General features: G+C 43.1%; 1 protein-coding gene across 7 annotated transcripts in view; it reads right to left on the bottom strand.

Moving 5' to 3' along the window:
• The window catches only part of LOC144823287 (dipeptidyl peptidase 4-like), an 867366-nt gene that overhangs the window by 192624 nt on the left and 656062 nt on the right, over positions 1-18680 (bottom strand). For all 7 annotated transcript variants that reach the window (XM_078681655.1, XM_078681657.1, XM_078681659.1 and 4 more), the window contains one exon: positions 3108-3155. In XM_078681655.1, coding sequence (XP_078537781.1) covers positions 3108-3155 — 48 coding nt within the window. The remainder of the gene's footprint in view (positions 1-3107; positions 3156-18680) is intronic.

Genomic DNA, 18680 nt, shown 5'->3' with positions numbered 1-18680 from the left:
ACGCAACACAACGCAAATTGCTGCATTGCGTTACTTTTCCCCAGGGAGGCATCCACGGGTGGAGCGGGGTGTTTCCACCCATCCACCCATGAATTTTGGCGCATTCCCAGATTTACCAGCATTGATAAACCTGGGAATGCATCAAAGTGCTATGCCTTCACAGGGAAGGCACAATGGGGAGCTATATCTTTATTTCAACTCATTGGTTTCTCTTTCTAAGTGTGATGCTTTTTGCAGCACACTTCGAAGGAAAAAGGGAAAAAATACCTCTGAGGAAGGCTTTTGAGCAGGAAAGTGCCACTTTCTGCACAAACAAAAATTTGCCTACAACACAAGCACCTTTGCACTGCGGCTCAAAGATGTCTGCGTTGGTGCCAGGCAGCCAAAATGGTGCCAGTGCAAGGATAGGGCTACCATATAATATTAAATATGGCGCATTCCTGCCCTTTCTTTTTTACACAGAGCAGCAAAGCCGCATGCTGTACTACGTGAAAGCTTGATTAATGTGTATTGCTAGGACAAGAATATTCTGAACATATCTGCTTGCTTTTGGAAGGCAATTGGCAGTGTTAGAGTTCTGAGTGTTGGCGGTAGGGAATTTCATGCTGCAGTGACTGCTCCAGAGAAATATTGTGCAGAAGCGTTTACGATTTTTTTTAACTTCCAGTTCGCAGAGAACTTTGACTCCTTAGTTCTCTTGCACCACGGAAATGTTAAGTCATTTAGTAATGTATGGTGGGCTAATTATGAACCATGCAACTAAATTTGAATGGTATTCATGCTGCAGGCTGAAGCTAATGGAGGCTTCTTAGTCTCTCAGTATGAGAATGAAGCGATCATATTTCCTTACTGAATGACTCAGCCTGGCCGCTGAGTATAAGAGAGCTTTGCGTGGGGCAGTTGAGGTTGCAGGCACCTCATGTGATAATGACATTAACAAGTCTAGTCATTAGAAGACAAGAGCATAAATGTCTATTTTGAGATGTTCATTTGAAATTAGGTGTCAAATATTGTACAGTGTATTTAAAAAGTTGGACAATTTCTTTTAAACTTTACATGTCCTGGTGGTTAGAACTCTTACATTTGTTTTTCACTACTACAAGGCGTACCTCTCTCACAGGATAACATTGGAGTTACATTATTACACTTTATACCTGTAATTTCCAAATGGGAACCGTGGCCTAATTCATGTTTAGTGTCTCTGGAATTGTAAAGAAGAATCGTAACTTATGGTGAAGTTGGATTTTTAATTACAATTTTAAAAATGCCACTCTTAGAAATGTGGTATTTTCTTGCCTTTGCCATTTGGTGGCTGCAGTTTGTCTCTGGGCCACATTACTAGGTGTGGTTGAAAGTTGGTCATAGTGTATTCTTTCTACACAGCCAAACACAATGGGGAGCTTAGATGTGACTGGATGGGCCATCACTGGCAGGAATGCAGGGAGAGGCAGGGCCCAGCCCCACTTACATTTAAATAGTCTGTGTACCGTCTCCACACAGAGGACTTCATTCCCCCATGGTTAGTCTGGAGCCAGGGTCAGGAAGGCAGGGCACCTGTGAACTTCAAATGTATGCCTCTAGAAGCTTCTCCCCACTTAAGAGGCACAACTGGGTATAAATACTGGACCTCAGACTCTTCGGTGCACTTCTGGACGTGTTGATACTCTGCCAGGAAGAAGGACTGTTATGTTGCTGAAAGGACTGCTACTCTGTTGGATTGCTGCTCTGAAGGAACTACTGCCCTGCTCTGCTGACTTGCTGCCCTCCCAAACCCATGGAAGTGGTGCTGTCTGTTCACAGATAGACCAAATCCAAAATGTGGGACTTAGCCAATATGGGCTCGAAAATCTATAGAAGGCAGGGACCTACCTGCTAGCCAATTTGCCCAAGGTGTATCACTGGCCAGCCTGACTTTGCCACAGCTCCTGCTACCTTCTTTTCCACAGCAGCAAATCCTGTTCAGCTATTCCTCAAGAAGGGGTGTTAGGCCTTGTGGAGCCCTTGTCAGCTACAGTCTGCAGCGTCATACCGCTGGAGTTTCGCCTTCCTAAAAGAGACTAAGTCTGAACTTAGGATTCTTCACCACGCATTCATCCAGTGGCTCCCTAATTACAATCCTTCCTCCACATACACTGCCGCTGCCTTGCCCTGCTGACGTTTGCCTTGGACAATTTTTCAAGCAATTTCTACCAAGTCCAGAGGTAAACGGAGAATGTGCCCAATTCACTTTATATTTCCAAACGGTCAGTCCCAACTTTTGAATTTGCCCTTGTCTAGATGTCTAGATGTCTAGATGTCTAGATGTCCGCGGGTGGCTATTTGATCTTTTAGGAGCTAGTTTTCACCTACAAAATCATAACTCCAGTTCTACTGATTAGATGTTTGTCATTTTGGTGTCATATAATTCAATAAAATGTACTCTATTTTCTAAATTAGTGTGGAATCTTTGTGTTGTATTTTCACTTTATTGCTGTTTGTGTGCTGTATAAATAAGTACAGGTTAATTTAGTGGCTATTTAGGGTTCTCCTTGACAGAGATTGTGACTGTTGCTATAGAAGGGCTCACACCCTCTCACACAAACTAATTAGCTTATCAAGCATGTGTACGGTTTATGTTCTGAGGGACTTGCATACCTTGGCATGAGGTGCGCCCCAGTGATACAACACCTCCTCACCTCTCAACCTCCCTCCAGCATTACTCAGTATTGGTTATGAGAGTCCTGAGTGACGTCTGGAATGGTTATTCATGTTAGAATATAACACTACCTTCCAAAGCTCCATGTAACTCCCTTTGCACTATTTCCATCCATCCAGTAGGGATGGGCATTTTCCCTGGTCTCATATTAATAAATTTACCCAAGGTGACATAATGGAATATTTCTTCCTAAACGTGTAATCACAGCAAAAAATGTAAACTTCAAATACTGATTTCTTCCTATGGGCAATCAGAAATATCCACTTGAAAAATGTATTCAGGGTCACTTTTCAGTTAAGGAGAAATAAAGCATATCAAATAACAGATGTCAGCATTTTATAGTTAAACATATTCAATTAAAGATCTCTGCATGAATATATCAGTATTTTATTTTGAAAACCATGCATCTTACCTAAAAAGATTTCTTCTCCCTGGAAAACCTTGATTGCTAATGTAATACCTGTAAGACATAAAACAGTTAAAGGTTACCATGGTTATTTTACAGCGCTTCAACAGCCACGTTCTTTGATGAAAATACAGCCAATCTGTAGTGTCATAAAATGTACCATCTGGACATAATAATTTCCAATTTACAATACCACACAATTAAATGCACTGTAATTGTCACCAGTACAAGTCTCCATCTACAAACATTATATTATTACACATAACAGAACAGTTGCGTTTAAGAATTGAATACAAGATCTATTGAAGCACACTTTGTCCTTTGTATAAAGTATAAATAAGTGCTAGTTATGGTTGCCTTTGACTAGAACAACTAAAAAATGCAAAGCACTCACCTTGCATGGTAGCAACTGCAATCTCCAGCTGCAGTTTAATCTAAGATTAGTGTGATCACCTCAATACAGATCATTAAGAACACTGTTTCCGGTCATGAACTCCTAAGTGATGACTTATTGCATACTAGGCTTCTATTGAACTCATTTAACTAACAAACCTGAAAACAGTGATTTAGAAGTGCATTGTCCATACTGGATACAGTGGGACCTTTTCACAATCAGTACCCTTAGAAGTATTGCAATGGTTGTACTTGATAGCACTCATATGCTAGAGAATCCTATTGACATAACTATCTGCAAGACCTCCTAACATTTATATGCAGAGATCTTCCATGGTTGAGGAGATCTCTGCAAGCATAGGAATAGGTAATAGTAGTAAATGCGGGAAAATGGGGATTATTTACTATTAAATGTGCTAGGACTAAGAGCTGGTACAGTGGGTTTCAGGGAGAGATAAGGAGGAGTTTAGGAAGGGACTTTCAAATACAAACATCCATCAACAAAAGGTAAGGCTATTGCTTATTCACAAATTGCATTTCTAAAGTTACTACAGTGAAAAAGGATGCAAACATTGTTTTAAATGTACTCTAGCTGAGCCTTGGAGAAAGTTCAACACTATGCATAGCCACTCAAAGGTACTGCAAAACATCCCCATAGAAAACAAAATAATGGAGGCACAAGTTTAAAATACCACCACATAGGAAATAATGATAAATAAAGCAAATTAATTAGACTTTTAAATGTTATATATACACACATACATACGCATATATACATATTTATTTATGCATTTAGTTTTAGTGAGTGCATGTGCTATAAGTTGTTTTTAGTTCTAGGCTAATATTAGTTATTTCAAGTTAATTCATATTTTTGTCTACCATTAAAATGTGGTTAATATGTTTTATTAATTAATTAAACCGTACTATTTTTACCTATACTTTACTATAGAAAGATCTCCAACCCATGTCGGAGACCTCTGCCTCAATCAATCAATCAATCATTACATTTGTAAAGCGCGCTTCAAACCTCTGAGGGTCTCAAGGCGCTGGGGGGGGGATGGGGGGAACGCTACTGATCGAAGAGCCAGGTCTTGAGAAGTCTTCTGAAGGCCAGCAGGTCCTGGGTCTGTCGTAGGCTGGTAGGGAGGGTGTTCCAGGTCTTGGCGGCGAGGTAGGAGAAGGATCTGCCGCCGGTGGTGGTTTTACGGATGCGTGGAACTGTGGCGAGGGCGAGGTTGGCAGAGCGGAGACTTCGGGTGGGGGTGTAGAAGATGAGTCGGTCGTTGAGGTATGCTGGTCCGGCGTTGTGTAGGGCTTTGTGTGCGTGGATGGCAAATTTGAAGGTGATCCTGTTGTTGACGGGGAGCCAGTGCAGGCCTCTCAGGTGAGGTGTGATGTGGCTGCGTCGGGGTCGTCGAGGATCAGTCGTGCCGAGGCGTTCTGGATGCGTTGCAGCCGTCTCAGGAGATTGGTTGTTGTTCCTGCGTAGAGGGCGTTCCCGTAGTCCAGTCTTCTGGTGATGAGGGCCTGGGTGATGGTTTTCCTCGTGTCGGAGGGGATCCATTTGAAGATCCTACGGAGCATTCGGAGGGTGTTGAAGCAGGAAGCGGAGACGACGTTGACCTGCTTGGTCATGGGGAGGGCGGAGTCGAGGATGACCCCCAGGTTGCGTGCGTGGTCGGTGGGTTCTGGGGCTGCTCCCAGCAATATTGGCCACCAGGAGTCGTCCCAGGCTGAGGGGGTGGGGCCGAGGATGAGGACCTCCGTCATGTCTGAATTCAGCTGCAGCCTGCTGTCCTTCATCCACTCGGCGACGGCCTTCATTCCTCTGTGGAGGTTGGCTTTGGCGGTGTGGGGGTCTTCGGTGAGGGATATGATCAGCTGGGTGTCGTCGGCGTAGGAGATGATGTTGAGGCTGTGTTGTCGTGCGACGTGGGCCTAAGTGTGAAAGGTTACTATTATTAACTTTACACTCTTGAATCCTGTTCTAACATGCTCCATTCCAAACTTTGAGAGGGCGGAGACATTTAAAACTGTATCTAGTAGTATATTTACTCTCGGAAATGGTAGATGTCAATAAAGTGTAAAGATACTACTACGTGGAGCAGTAAGTTAACTTGTGAGTAAATCTACACATGTACATTTACCTTTGAGAATATGACCCAATATTTGTAATGACTTTGAGTGAGATGGTATCCCACCTGCCGCTGGGATTGTAGGTCTTAGCCAGTAATTGCAGGTACTTAACATATTTGCTCATAGTCATTTAGCATAGACTGAAACAGCAAAAGTCGATTGTCTCTGCAATAGTGTGAATTCTTTGCCTGAATAGACATTGTACAAAGTTAATATGTTTATTGCAACATATTATCAATGTAATATCCAATTTACATGTTCAATTGTTTCAGAAGCCTGTTGAGAGAGAGGACAGGTCCATTCACTATTTGTACACCCGGGCACCCAGCAGTGAACTACAGTTTTGAAAGCAAAAGAGCCTTAATCTTAGAAACTCATGTTTAACCTTATTAACATGGCAGGGAATATGAATGAGCAGTTGGAAGGAAGATAGATGTTAAATAACATATTAACCAAATGATTTCTCAAGATTTGACCATATTTTTCTTACTGAAGGCACCTCTGAACTGTGATTTATTAATACCAGTTTGTTCTATCCAGCAATCCATGTGGTATTTTTTACAACTCCAAAACAGCAAGGAGAACTCGTTCCCCCTAGCTAGATTTGTAATATAACTCATCCTTGAGCTATCAATTTTAGTGAGTCAACCTTGTGAATGTCAAATACACACCCCGCTAGCATTATTCCTTTTCCTGACTTACGTTAAAACTATTAATATAAAAAAAGGATTTACATTTTGACCTTTTTATTATATTAACTATAAGATGACAGGCAGTTAATTGTCTCTTTCCCTGACCTAACCAGATGAGAATCCAGATGTGTAAGGGCATCGGCTAATTTGCTGTCTATAATGAGACGAGTAGAGGGTCCAATATGCACCCCTGTCCAAGGCCAATTATAGAAATAACCTGGGGAGGTGGTTCTCCCGTTTGATAGCTTCTCTTTCTCCCACTTATGCCTGTGCAGTTCAACAATCCGATGCAACAATACTTGATCGCTTTCCTAAGCCTATATTTTGTATCACAGATGTGCATACCCTCTCTGCTGTATCAAAGGTTCAGCATAGTCAAGAATGCAGGCTGTTAGATTCTTATCATACAGCATTCTTTGGTAATCAATGGCGCAATAGCTGCTATGTCACCCAGGTGGACCATTTTCACCATAATCTTGTATGACAGAAATTGATGTTATCTTAGACCTGCATCTAGCATCTCATATAGCCAAAACTTACTCTGGCTATCTAGTAGACCACGTTTACAAATAGGTTGAATTATTGAGCTTATCTTTGACAAAGAAATTCAGCACTGAAGACCACGGCATATGGGTTTGGCTCATGATGTCATAAGGCATACCTATAGGTCAAGGGACAAGCAATGATCGACTAAACCATATCAGTACAGTAGGACGGTGAAATGTGACTGTGGAGAGGGGGGTAACCACCGATTTGGAATTGCAAGGAGAAGAGGAGTGAAACATCTGAGCAAAGGTAATTGAACAAGCACGCTTATGTATAAAATGCTGATGCCTCTCTTGAAAGGCACCTTGCTACCAAGAGGAAAATAGTTTTTTGCAGCACTCCATTCCCAAGATATTCAAGACTATACATGTTCTTCTGACCAATCCAATGCACATTGTCTGAAAAGCCTCAGCTCCTTCTACTATCCGCAGAATTAATTAGGGAGCCCAGGCACTCATCCATACTAGTTCCCTTCTTTAGTAGTGCCAACTATGGCTTGAAATAGCACACATTCCTTAGGAAAAATACTGTCTCCCTTGAAGTGGCTGCTCCTTATGAGGGTTTTTTCATCCTGTTTCCAAAATGACTTAGAGTCCCAGTCACATTAGAGTAGGGGAGCTTCCTTTTCTGTCCCAAAGATCCACTCATGCAAATTGAGCAACACATGTCACTTTACAAATACAATAAACATTTAAAAGCACCCCTTCCGAATGTACAATATCTCTAGTAACCTGCATTCCCACAGAGAGTGGCATGTAGAAGGTAGGACTGACAGACAAAAGTCAGAATTACACTGGTTGTAGAAATATGCAAGGGAATAGCGTCCTGCCATCCCCCACTAGTCCAGTTCCACACACGTTCTGAAAGATAAATGAACATGGAGGATACTGTGCATGAGTGGGTGAATGCAACACAGAACGCTGAAGTAGATGCAAGCATATATTTTAATATTGGACAGTCTATTACAGCAATGCTTTGGTATGTCCGAGTAATGCCAATATTTAGAAATCAACTGATTATGGTATAGTTACTTTTAAAATGTAAAATGTCACAATTTAGAAACATGATACATGAAGGAAGTGGCCCGATTAGGGTCACCCGAGTCACTCAGGACCACCTCTCAGCCTTCTGTACCAAATGAAGAGTCAGTTACATTATCTACTATTCAAGGTCACTTTGACTCTACCCACCACTAGACAAGTGGGAGAAGGCCTGTATCTAACAGGAAAGGTATGCACTAATAATGACAGTGCATTCATTGGTGTAGCAAAACTCAGCTCCAAGAAACATAACCTAGAGAAGGTCGTTTCTCAGAAATGGCAGAAGAATTAGTTTCAATAAGGATGCAAAATGGCGCCCTTACACAAAATGGCGCTGCGAAAGCTAACTTTTTTCATTCTAACATACACAAGCAGCTTTAAAAGTAACACTGCCTGAGCCTTCCTACACAGAACTCGAGACCAGCATATTTTAGTAATTGGCAAAACAGAACAAGCTTTCGCAAAGCCAATAGGTCTTGCATTTGAGAGAGGTAGTGGTGTTTTTGCCTTGTTCTACAGTAGTGCAGGTCTATAGTTAGTTTACTGTGGGTAGTCTGGTATCATTCGCATAATGCAGTCATGTTTCTTTGGACCTGCTGTCACGAACTGATGGAACTAGACCATTTAATTAGCATGTCATTCTTAAATGAACACATAAACACCAAAGTTAAAAGCAGGGGTCTCCAACCTTTTCTGTAGTGAGAGTTACTTCTGGGCAGTGAAAATTGCCATGAGCTACTAAAGACCAAGCAACTCACACATTTTTCTGAAATACCCCCCACACCCACCTTCATTTACTTTTAAGCTGAATTTCTTTGGTGTCCATACTGTGGTTTGCACAAAATACTTAGAGTTCCCTTAAAAAGCTGATAGGAAAGACTTTGGATTTATGTTGTCACCACTCTTCAAGACCTTTCAATTGATAACATGATAAGCACATCTTGGTGTTCATCAGGCAAGACATGGAAATACTTCCCACATGGGATCACAAACCGAAGAAAACACTTCCAAACCACACACCCTACATGACATAGCTTGTAGACCATGCAGGTAAGTGCTTCAGAGCCACACATAGGGTTAGTAAGTGCTATAAATGCTACAACGTAATGCCTGCTCTTTCTTCATTATCACACGTGACAGCACCTTGAAATGCATCAATTCAGAGCGTGCACTGTACACAACATCTCCTGTGTCACTATAAAGCTCTGTGTACAGTAAGTGAATTTCATTTCATGTTATCAGCCAACCCAAATGTCTGCTTCTGCCCGTCCTCATCTTCTGCCTGGCCCACAGTGGAGTTATGGCATTCTATCCCCTAGAGTCTCACTTTCATCCTGCCTCCTAAAACTGAAGCTTCGTGAAAAGTGTTAGTATTTATGTGCAGGCCAGCAGAACCACACAACAGTGCTCCGAATACAATTACAAATGACTGCAGGCTCTGGAGAACTGCTGCTTCCCAAACAAACAGGGAGTAACCACAGGGCCGAGACCACCAAACACACTGTGCAGTGTGCCCACCAATCACTACCATGGTCAGGACACAACTCTGTGGGTAATCCGAGGGCACCTCACAGTGCAGTCGGTGGTAGTTCAGCTCAGATACTCTTTCCTACAAGGGCCACCAAACAGTTCTGAAACAAATCTCTTCAATGGTGCACTATCTTTCAATAAAATAACCACACGTTTTCATTAAAACCTCAACATGTATTTAATATATATATATATATATATATATATATTGAAAATCAACACTTTGTGGCAGGCGGTGCTTCGACACAGAAAGCTAAGACTCCGCACTGGGCTTACATTAACTGCTGGTCCCATCCACCAGCAGCCTCAGTCAGAACTATCATTCACAGCTGCTCTCACTCACAGACAGGTTCACTAACTCACAGGCTCAAGCTATGTGCTCACTCAGTCCCATGCTCACTCACCACAGAATTTACTCACCATCATGTTCACTCATACTCACTCACCAACAGGCTCACTCAACGCTAACGTCAATCACTGCTGTACTCAATCACTGACATGCTCACTCACTGCTAGGCTCGCACTGTGTGCTCACTTACTACTATTCTCACTCCTCACTGGTTTCACTTGCCATCATGCTCATTCATTACACATGCTCACAAACAGGCTCACTCACTGCAGGCTGTATTCACTTACCACCATGTTCACTCATCCGTATAAACACTCCCTGCCACACTCAAGAGTCTTTAAGCTCACATACAGCTCAGTGTGAACCAGACACATTCACTGTGTTGCTCACCCACTAACAGGCCCACTCTACTTCATGCTCACATATCACTATGCTTTCTTACCCTGATTCTCAATTACCACTGCACTCGTTCACAGATAAGTTTACTCAAAGATGGGCTCATACAAAGCTGAGTTCGCTGACCAGAAGACTCTGGCATCCTCCACACTCACCCCTTCACAGCTGTCTCACGTACTGGAAAAAAAGCCATCATTTCAAAAAGCATGGCCATGACAAAAAATAACAAAATAGTGTGCTTCATCAAACCTAAATGCACAAAAGGCCAAACCTACAAGTAATGGCGGCATGCTCCATGTGAGGGATTGATACCCAAAAAGGAGGGACATATAACTAACATTTCCCACAAAGAAGCAAGCCTTTGAGAAGGACACGTAAAGCAACACATTAAAACGGATAGGTGGGTTGTAAGTCTAAAGAGTAGATACAGCATGCCTCAAAGAAACAGTGCATGCGCTGCCCAGGCCAAAGCTAAAAACAGTACCTTTAAATATAAGTCCTTTAGAGCTATTTAGTTTTACCAATTGATTATTGTGGCAGTCTAGAGATCTGCGTAAGAAAGCTGAGGCTGAGGTTTACACATCAAGATATTATTTTCCAAATAATCTCACCTAAATAATTTTCATGAACCAATTTGCAGAGTATCATGTAAACCAGTTTCAGAAAGTATCATGGTACACTTTTGTGCCTTTTTTTTTAATGCTGTAAGTCTGTGCTGCAGTATCAGAAGAAATTAGAAGGGCAAGGCAGGCAATGGTGTGCTCACAGTCCAAACCTATTTAGGGGATAGTGGGGCAGGCATGAAGTTTATTGAAAGCAGTCTATGCTCCCGAATCCATTTAGTCTGGTCTCCACTGTGATGACGCAGTGTGTCTTAATCCTCTTCTGAATACCATTCCTTTATCATTCCATGGTAGAAGGTGGGAGGAGGTGCATCAGACTTGATATTCTCACCCTGAGACGAGATGGGAAAGGGTGGGGTGCAACCTCACTAACTGCCATACTGCCTAAGAAATCTAATGTGAAGCCTAATGTGCCCGGCTAGTGTTCAATCAATAAGACTGCAGGATAACACAGGGCATGTGGCAGTGCAGCCTCAAAGGTGACCGAGGGCCAGAGCTGACAACAGGTGAACCCCTGCCTCCTCCCTGGCAGACTTCAGAAAGAGACACTAGACCTAGCTGTTTGACAGAGGCAGAGTGCCCAGATACCCCTAGGGGTGACATTGTTGTGCTCTACAAATGCTGTTTGACTGATTTATTGATGTCATCTGAGATGTCATCAGTAATGTCACCAGTAATGTCATTGACCATGTCACGAGTCATGCAATATTTGAGGTAATAAGCAGTGCATTGCAGGGGCGTAAGTTATATTTAGCTCAGCATAAATATAACTGCTGAATTCTATGTTTTTGTGCATGTGAAATCTGAGCCTAAGTATAACAACCCAATAACCTTATTTTTTCTGTGAATTTCAAAGGTTTTTTTAAATCTATTTCCTAACTATAATGTCCTTGAAGCCTTTGTTTTTTTAGTGAATTTCCAAGGGCTTTTTAATGCTGTTTTCCAACTAATACCTCCCTGTATCCTTGTGTTTTTAATGAATTTCAAAGGTTTTTTAAGTTTATTTCCTAACTTGTGGAAAAGTAAATTTTGCCATGTTCTGTGTCCCTACGTGTCATCCCTCATATGTTATATGTGCATGATTAATATGCATATGTTATTCCCCATGTTTGATTAAAGACGCAATTACAGTTGTGTCCACCTCTAGTATGCCAGTTTCCAGTTCTCGTGAATACTACGAATATCAGGCCTATGTAAAGCTACGTTGCCACGTTTCTCAGTGTGCACGTTATTCCATTGTAAAGTCCCCGTTTCTAGGCCTCAAAAGGGCCCGGACACCAGATTCAGCTCCTGTCTCCTGAAGCCCTCGCTGAGGAGCGATACAGCCCCCACCTGTATCCTCGACCCTTCACTTACTTCCTGCCTCGCAGTGCCCGGTTCAGCTCGGCTCTGCCTCTGAGTCTGCCAAGAATATGTTATGATTCCAGTTATCAGTTCAGTCCTCCTTCTCTACATTCCTAAAGCTACTGAATCGCATCGATAGTTTCCGTCATTGTCTAGCCTTCACGTCTCCACGTTAGAGAAATACTGTATTAATGGTCATTTAATATTCTTCATCACGCACTACATGTAGAATAATGCATGCTCCAGTCTTAGAATCAAGTTAGCCTTTCCCCTCCTGACTTCTAGTTTATATCAACATGTTCTCTAAACATCAGATACTAGATACTGCTTAGGTACATGTCGCCCTGACTCTCCAGACTTCAGTCTCTGCTCCTAGCACAGAGTTCGAAGCCCCCAGCTTCTCCTAGTGATACGTCATTGCCAGTTTGCGCGCACCATCAGGTTAGAGGTCCCGGCTCCTCAGGTAGCCCCCTCCATGGTTTCCGCCCCATTCATGACATATTCTGTTACGTTTGCATCACATGTCTATGTATACGCCCTGTTACACCTCTTTTCACCCTTATCTTTCGCGACTGCTACGCGTCACGCCTATTGCTCCACCCACTGCTACGCCTATTGCAATGTAATGCTATGTGTTTGCGTTATGTATATATGCTCATGTATTGTTATTAAAAGTTAGACGCCGTCATTCCCGATCCTGTCCCCGGCAGCGCTGCCATCCTATTCCTGTGCAGGTGGTCCTGTTCCTGTCCTTATGCTGTATTAAACCTGCAAAACTCCTACTACCTCGAATCTTGACTCTTATTTATTGAGCTATCTGTTATTCATTTATTCATTCAAAAATAGGGTATTATTTATTTATTTACCACATAATGGCGCCCGAATAGGGACTTGCCCTTTCCCCACGCGTCGGTGAAGCCACGCCGACCCCCTGACCCTCTGCAGTCGTGACGGAACTCTTCTGCGCACCGGCAGATATTTCTGCTTCAAGTATCCCTCAGGCCCACGGAGGAGACGGAGGAGGCGGTCCAGCATCCAGACGAGACGGTGGAGGAACGCGGCGAGTCCCGACCAGAGCCCAAGCCGAGAGTCCAAGGTCCGAGGTATCCGGAGGCCCACCCGTAACTGAAGTCCGAAGTTCGTCGTCCGTCGTCGTAGCAGTCCAGTCCGATCCGAGGCCTTCCGTTCTTGCTGCCCGGTGAGTACCGTCGCTGGGGTAGTATCTAGACAGGGTCAATCTAAATTGACTCTGGTCCGTGGGTTGGTGGTACACAGACCCACAAACGAAGTGTTCACCTAGGTGGATACGGGTCTTGATGCGTCCCTTTATGGGACCGGTATGTTCCGTACTGTTTCAGCAGTGCATCCAGTAACTCTAGTCTGTTCCGTTCTCGAGAAATTCTTGTGTTTCTGTTCTCAGTATTCCAGGTAATATTTTGTCCGAACTGTTATGTTATGATGTTGTTCAATGTATTTCCAATGTTGTGGTATGCCTGAATTGTTCTCCCAATTGTTATTGTTCCTCGTCTAGTGTATTGTGTTCCGATTCAAGTTTACAATGTCTCTCTTTTCGAGATTACGTCAGTTAAAAACTAGAAAGGGTTTGTTAGAAGAAGCAGTTCCAGTTCCGCCTAGGGACAGTCCAGGTCATTTTATGTATCAGAAGCATGGCATAAGTGCCATATTATATCTAGATTTATGGGTAGATTATACCAAACAGTTAGAAGAAAAGTATAGATGGCCCGTATCGGGTACATGGGATGCCGAGTGCATCATGCGAGTAGAAGAAGCATTATGGAAAAAGAAAGCCAGACAGTCACAGAAAGATGCCATCGAGTTATGGCGCAAAGAAGCTCATAAAAGAACCGAAAAAGAAATCAGAAAGTCAGAATTAAGTAGAGAATCCTCAGAACGAGCACAAGAAAAAGAACTAATCGAGATAGGTGAACAAGTTAAAGCCGAACAATCAGAGAGACAGAGGAATGCCCTTATTAAGGGTATGTATCCTCTCCTTGCCGAGGGCCTGCCAAAAGCGACCCCGGAGGCATCCAGTAACTTTCCGCCACCATTAGTTCCGACCAAGCTACGTCACAAACCGACCGCAGCTGATATTTTTATTTCGTCCTATTTGGACGACACAGTCCCAGAATATGCAAATCCTGTTCGCGCTCCGCCAGTCCCTGTAAATCAGGCACTTCCCGCTCCTCCAGACACCGGAGTACCTGTTACGGTACCCCCGGTCCAGCCCGCCATACCAGTTCAGCCCGCATTTCAATTTCCTGCCACACTAGTACGAAGAGGATCAGTCGACGATTCTAGTTTAGGGGCCGCAGGGGGAGGTCCTCCTCAGACCCCGCCGCCACATAAGCGTTTAACGACAGCCGAATTACATATGCAAGCGTCACAGCGTACGCCCAGACATCAGTCTGTTGCAGAAATAAGAAAATCCCTTGCCGAATGCTGCTATGACCCAGTCCCAGGCGAGGATGATATGGTTTTATATTCATTACGCGTAAGAAATGTGGCCGAGTATCTAGTCACCCTACCGAATATGAAAGAAGATCTAGACAGAATATATCGTTTCATCCGTACAGGGGAAGATCCAGAAAGTATTAGTGATGTCATGTCCCAAAGGAAAGCTGAGACCCAGCTCATGATATTAAAGTTTCTGATCAATTGTCTAATAAGAGAACAAGATTACCCGTCCAAAGATCAAGCCGAAATGAGAACCCTGACAAAGTGGAGTGATAATATAGCCGAGGGTAAGCACAGAACCATCAGTGCTATGGACAGTATGTACAAGAAAATTCGTAAAGAAATAATAAGGTTACACGATCAACGTAAAGCAGCACAAGTAAGCGAGAAAGAAAGTAACTCTGATACTGAAGAGGTAGAGGACGAGAATCCCGACAGAATAGCGTATGTAGGAAAATCTAGATTTCCAGATCGCCATTTACGCCTAGAACACAAGTCTATTTTTCATCATCCAGCACCAGAACAAGGTTCTCTAGAACAAGTGTTTCAAGCTACCGATCACATTCTGAAATCACGAATCGGTTACAGTGAGTTGAGTACCATGCATGAACAAGAACTAGTCCGATCGGCTGTCCGATGGATTACTGATTCTACCACTTTTCCAGACGAAATAGTGGCACAAATGTTTCTGAAACTGCCCCCAGCCGAGCAACGACTGGCGGGTATGTATATGATTCAGCACCTCATTACATTGTATGAGGGTCAGCACTCTGATCCAGGCCCGTTACATGATATCCTGAACGAGTTACTCCAGTATAGATGGAAAGGTTTAGGTACCGATTTAATTAGTGTCGTTCTAGAACAACGTCACAAATATAGAACGTTTTTGAACCCGCATTTTGTTCATGTCTCACCCCCAGAAAGTAAACCATTTTACATGGAGAGACAGAATCCGTTACGAGAAGTCCACCCAGTTAGAGGAACGGGTGGCGAACTAGAACGAGTGTTTGTTTACACTCCGATTACAAAGATGGAACTCCTAGAGATGAAGAAATTAATCCCCTGTCATGATAAAGATCCAGCAGGGTTCCATAGAGAATTAAAAGACATGCTCCGTATGGGAGAATACACGTATCCAGATATAATTAAAATGTTAAAAGTTCTGCTGCCCGCAGGGGTGTATGAAAAGCTCAAGGAAAAAGAATGGGAGGTGGGAGAGAAAAAGATCGATTGGGCAGTTCTAGAAGCTGAAGATAAGGCACGAGTACCAGGTACCGGTCTTGGAGCGAAATGTAAAGAATTACCAGAATTATTAATACAAGTTTTACCTAGATTATTGACAACTAGAAAAGAAGACTGGGATGCAATCTCAGCCTGTAAACAGAAACAAGACGAAGATATTAGTGATTTTTATTCCAGATTTGAGAAATGTTTTAGCATCAACAGTGGCCTCAAGACAAGTAGTGAGTCATACCCTCATCTTTTTGTTACTAAATTAGTCGAGAATTCAAGTCCACAAATTAAAAATCGAGTTTTGAAAGTCGAAAGTACCTGGCAAGCTAATACCCCGTCCCAGATGTTACAGATGCTCCAATGCCACCAGAATAGAATCAGGGAAGAGCAAGAACACGAGAGAAAACGTATGAAAGACACGAAAATGAAAGTACTAGTTGCACAATCTGTTCCTCAAGACAGTCAGAAGAGGGCTCCAAATCAAGCCAGTTATCCTGCAGCTCCCGTTAAAGGGAACTGCAATTATTGTAAACAGCCAGGTCATTTTATAAATGAGTGTGCAGTTCTGAAACATAACATAGCTACCGGTAAGACTAAAGAAAGACCACGTCCGCCTAGACAAGAACAAGTTTCACAGATTCCTCAGCCACAGAATGCACCACAGACAGTTACAGCACCGCAGCCCATCGCTGCAACACAGCATGTTACACAGCAGATGTACCAGTATGCACAGTCTGAGTATCCAGAGTACCAGCAGTATTCATGAAACAGCCTAGAGAGGGAGGTAGGCTTGCCTCTCATCGAGATACCTGTAGATCAAGAAGGTCCCTATGTTCATAGTCAAGTATTAGGGAAAGACAGAAAGTTTTTGATTGATACAGGGGCAAGTAGGACCACAATTAGTCACGCCGAAGTTCCAGGGGCTCCGCTCTCAGGCTCAAGAAATGTTTCCCTTGGATTTTCAGGAAAACCTATCGTAAATGAAATATCAAAGCCAGTTACTCTAGAAGTAGGTCCATTGTCCCGTACTACTGATCTGTTACTTACTAAGTCATGTCCAGAAAACCTATTAGGCATTAAAACACTGAAAGAATTAGGTGCAGTTATATGCTGTTCCCCAGAGGGAATACGTCTGTTCCTACGTGACTTCAAGGGTCACTATGTATTACGAGATTTTGATCCCAGATTGTCTAATGTTCCGCAGCATTTATGGGCGCAAGGTCCAACTGATGTAGGTTACATGCAAATCACACCCCATCGTGTGACTCTCAAGCCAGGTGTAGTGTTACCACGAATCAGACAGTACAGATTGCCACCCGAGGCTGTAGCAGCCTTATCCAAAATTATTGACGAGCTCATCGCTCAAGGAGTAGTTGTAGAAACTGACTCCAATGTATGCAATTCCCCGATCATTCCAGTCATGAAACGTACTGATCCAAATGCACCCCCAGTATATCGATTAGTGATTGACCTACGAGAATAGTCAAGTATTAGGGAAAGACAGAAAGTTTTTGATTGATACAGGGGCAAGTAGGACCACAATTAGTCACGCCGAAGTTCCAGGGGCTCCGCTCTCAGGCTCAAGAAATGTTTCCCTTGGATTTTCAGGAAAACCTATCGTAAATGAAATATCAAAGCCAGTTACTCTAGAAGTAGGTCCATTGTCCCGTACTACTGATCTGTTACTTACTAAGTCATGTCCAGAAAACCTATTAGGCATTAAAACACTGAAAGAATTAGGTGCAGTTATATGCTGTTCCCCAGAGGGAATACGTCTGTTCCTACGTGACTTCAAGGGTCACTATGTATTACGAGATTTTGATCCCAGATTGTCTAATGTTCCGCAGCATTTATGGGCGCAAGGTCCAACTGATGTAGGTTACATGCAAATCACACCCCATCGTGTGACTCTCAAGCCAGGTGTAGTGTTACCACGAATCAGACAGTACAGATTGCCACCCGAGGCTGTAGCAGCCTTATCCAAAATTATTGACGAGCTCATCGCTCAAGGAGTAGTTGTAGAAACTGACTCCAATGTATGCAATTCCCCGATCATTCCAGTCATGAAACGTACTGATCCAAATGCACCCCCAGTATATCGATTAGTGATTGACCTACGAGAACTTAATAAATGTATTATTCCTCAGTACCCAGTAGTCCCAGATATCTCTTCCCTATTAACAGCCATTGATTCCGAAGCTTCATTTTTCACTGTCATAGACCTCAAGAACGCATTTTTCAGTGTCCCCATTCATCCAGACAGCCAGTTCCTTTTCGGTTTCTGTTTAAATGGAAGGAGCTATATGTTCACACGAGCTCCTCAAGGTTTCACAGAAAGTCCTAGTATTTACAGTCAAGCACTTAAGAGACAACTTGATAATGTTCACATGCCAACTGACACTGCCCTGCTCCAGTATGTCGATGATCTACTGATCACAGCCCGTTCTGAACGTGACTGCGAGCGAGCGTCACTGACGGTTCTGTATTTTCTAGCCGAGATGGGGCATAAGGTGTCCCCTTCTAAGCTTCAATTCTGTGTCCAGCAAGTGGTCTACTTAGGACACTTACTGTCCAAGAGGGGTAGGCAGTTGACACCAGACCGTATCCAGTTAATAGCGAGTCTTCCTCAGCCCAAGACCCAGAAGGAGGTACGTGCTTTTATTGGCCTTACTTCTTATTGCCGACAATGGATTCCTCAGTATGCATTCCTAGCCAAGCCACTGATACAGTTAACGACACAGGAGGCAGCCGTATCGACTGTCCTCCCTTGGACATCTGAACATACACTCAGTTTCAATGAGTTAAAGAAAGCCCTATGCCAA

Source organism: Lissotriton helveticus, chromosome 3_1 (genome assembly GCF_964261635.1).
Source record: "Lissotriton helveticus chromosome 3_1, aLisHel1.1, whole genome shotgun sequence".
Classification (NCBI taxonomy): domain Eukaryota; kingdom Metazoa; phylum Chordata; class Amphibia; order Caudata; family Salamandridae; genus Lissotriton; species Lissotriton helveticus.
The sequence above is the reverse complement of the archived record's forward strand: the minus strand, read 5'-3'. Positions and strand labels throughout refer to the sequence as shown.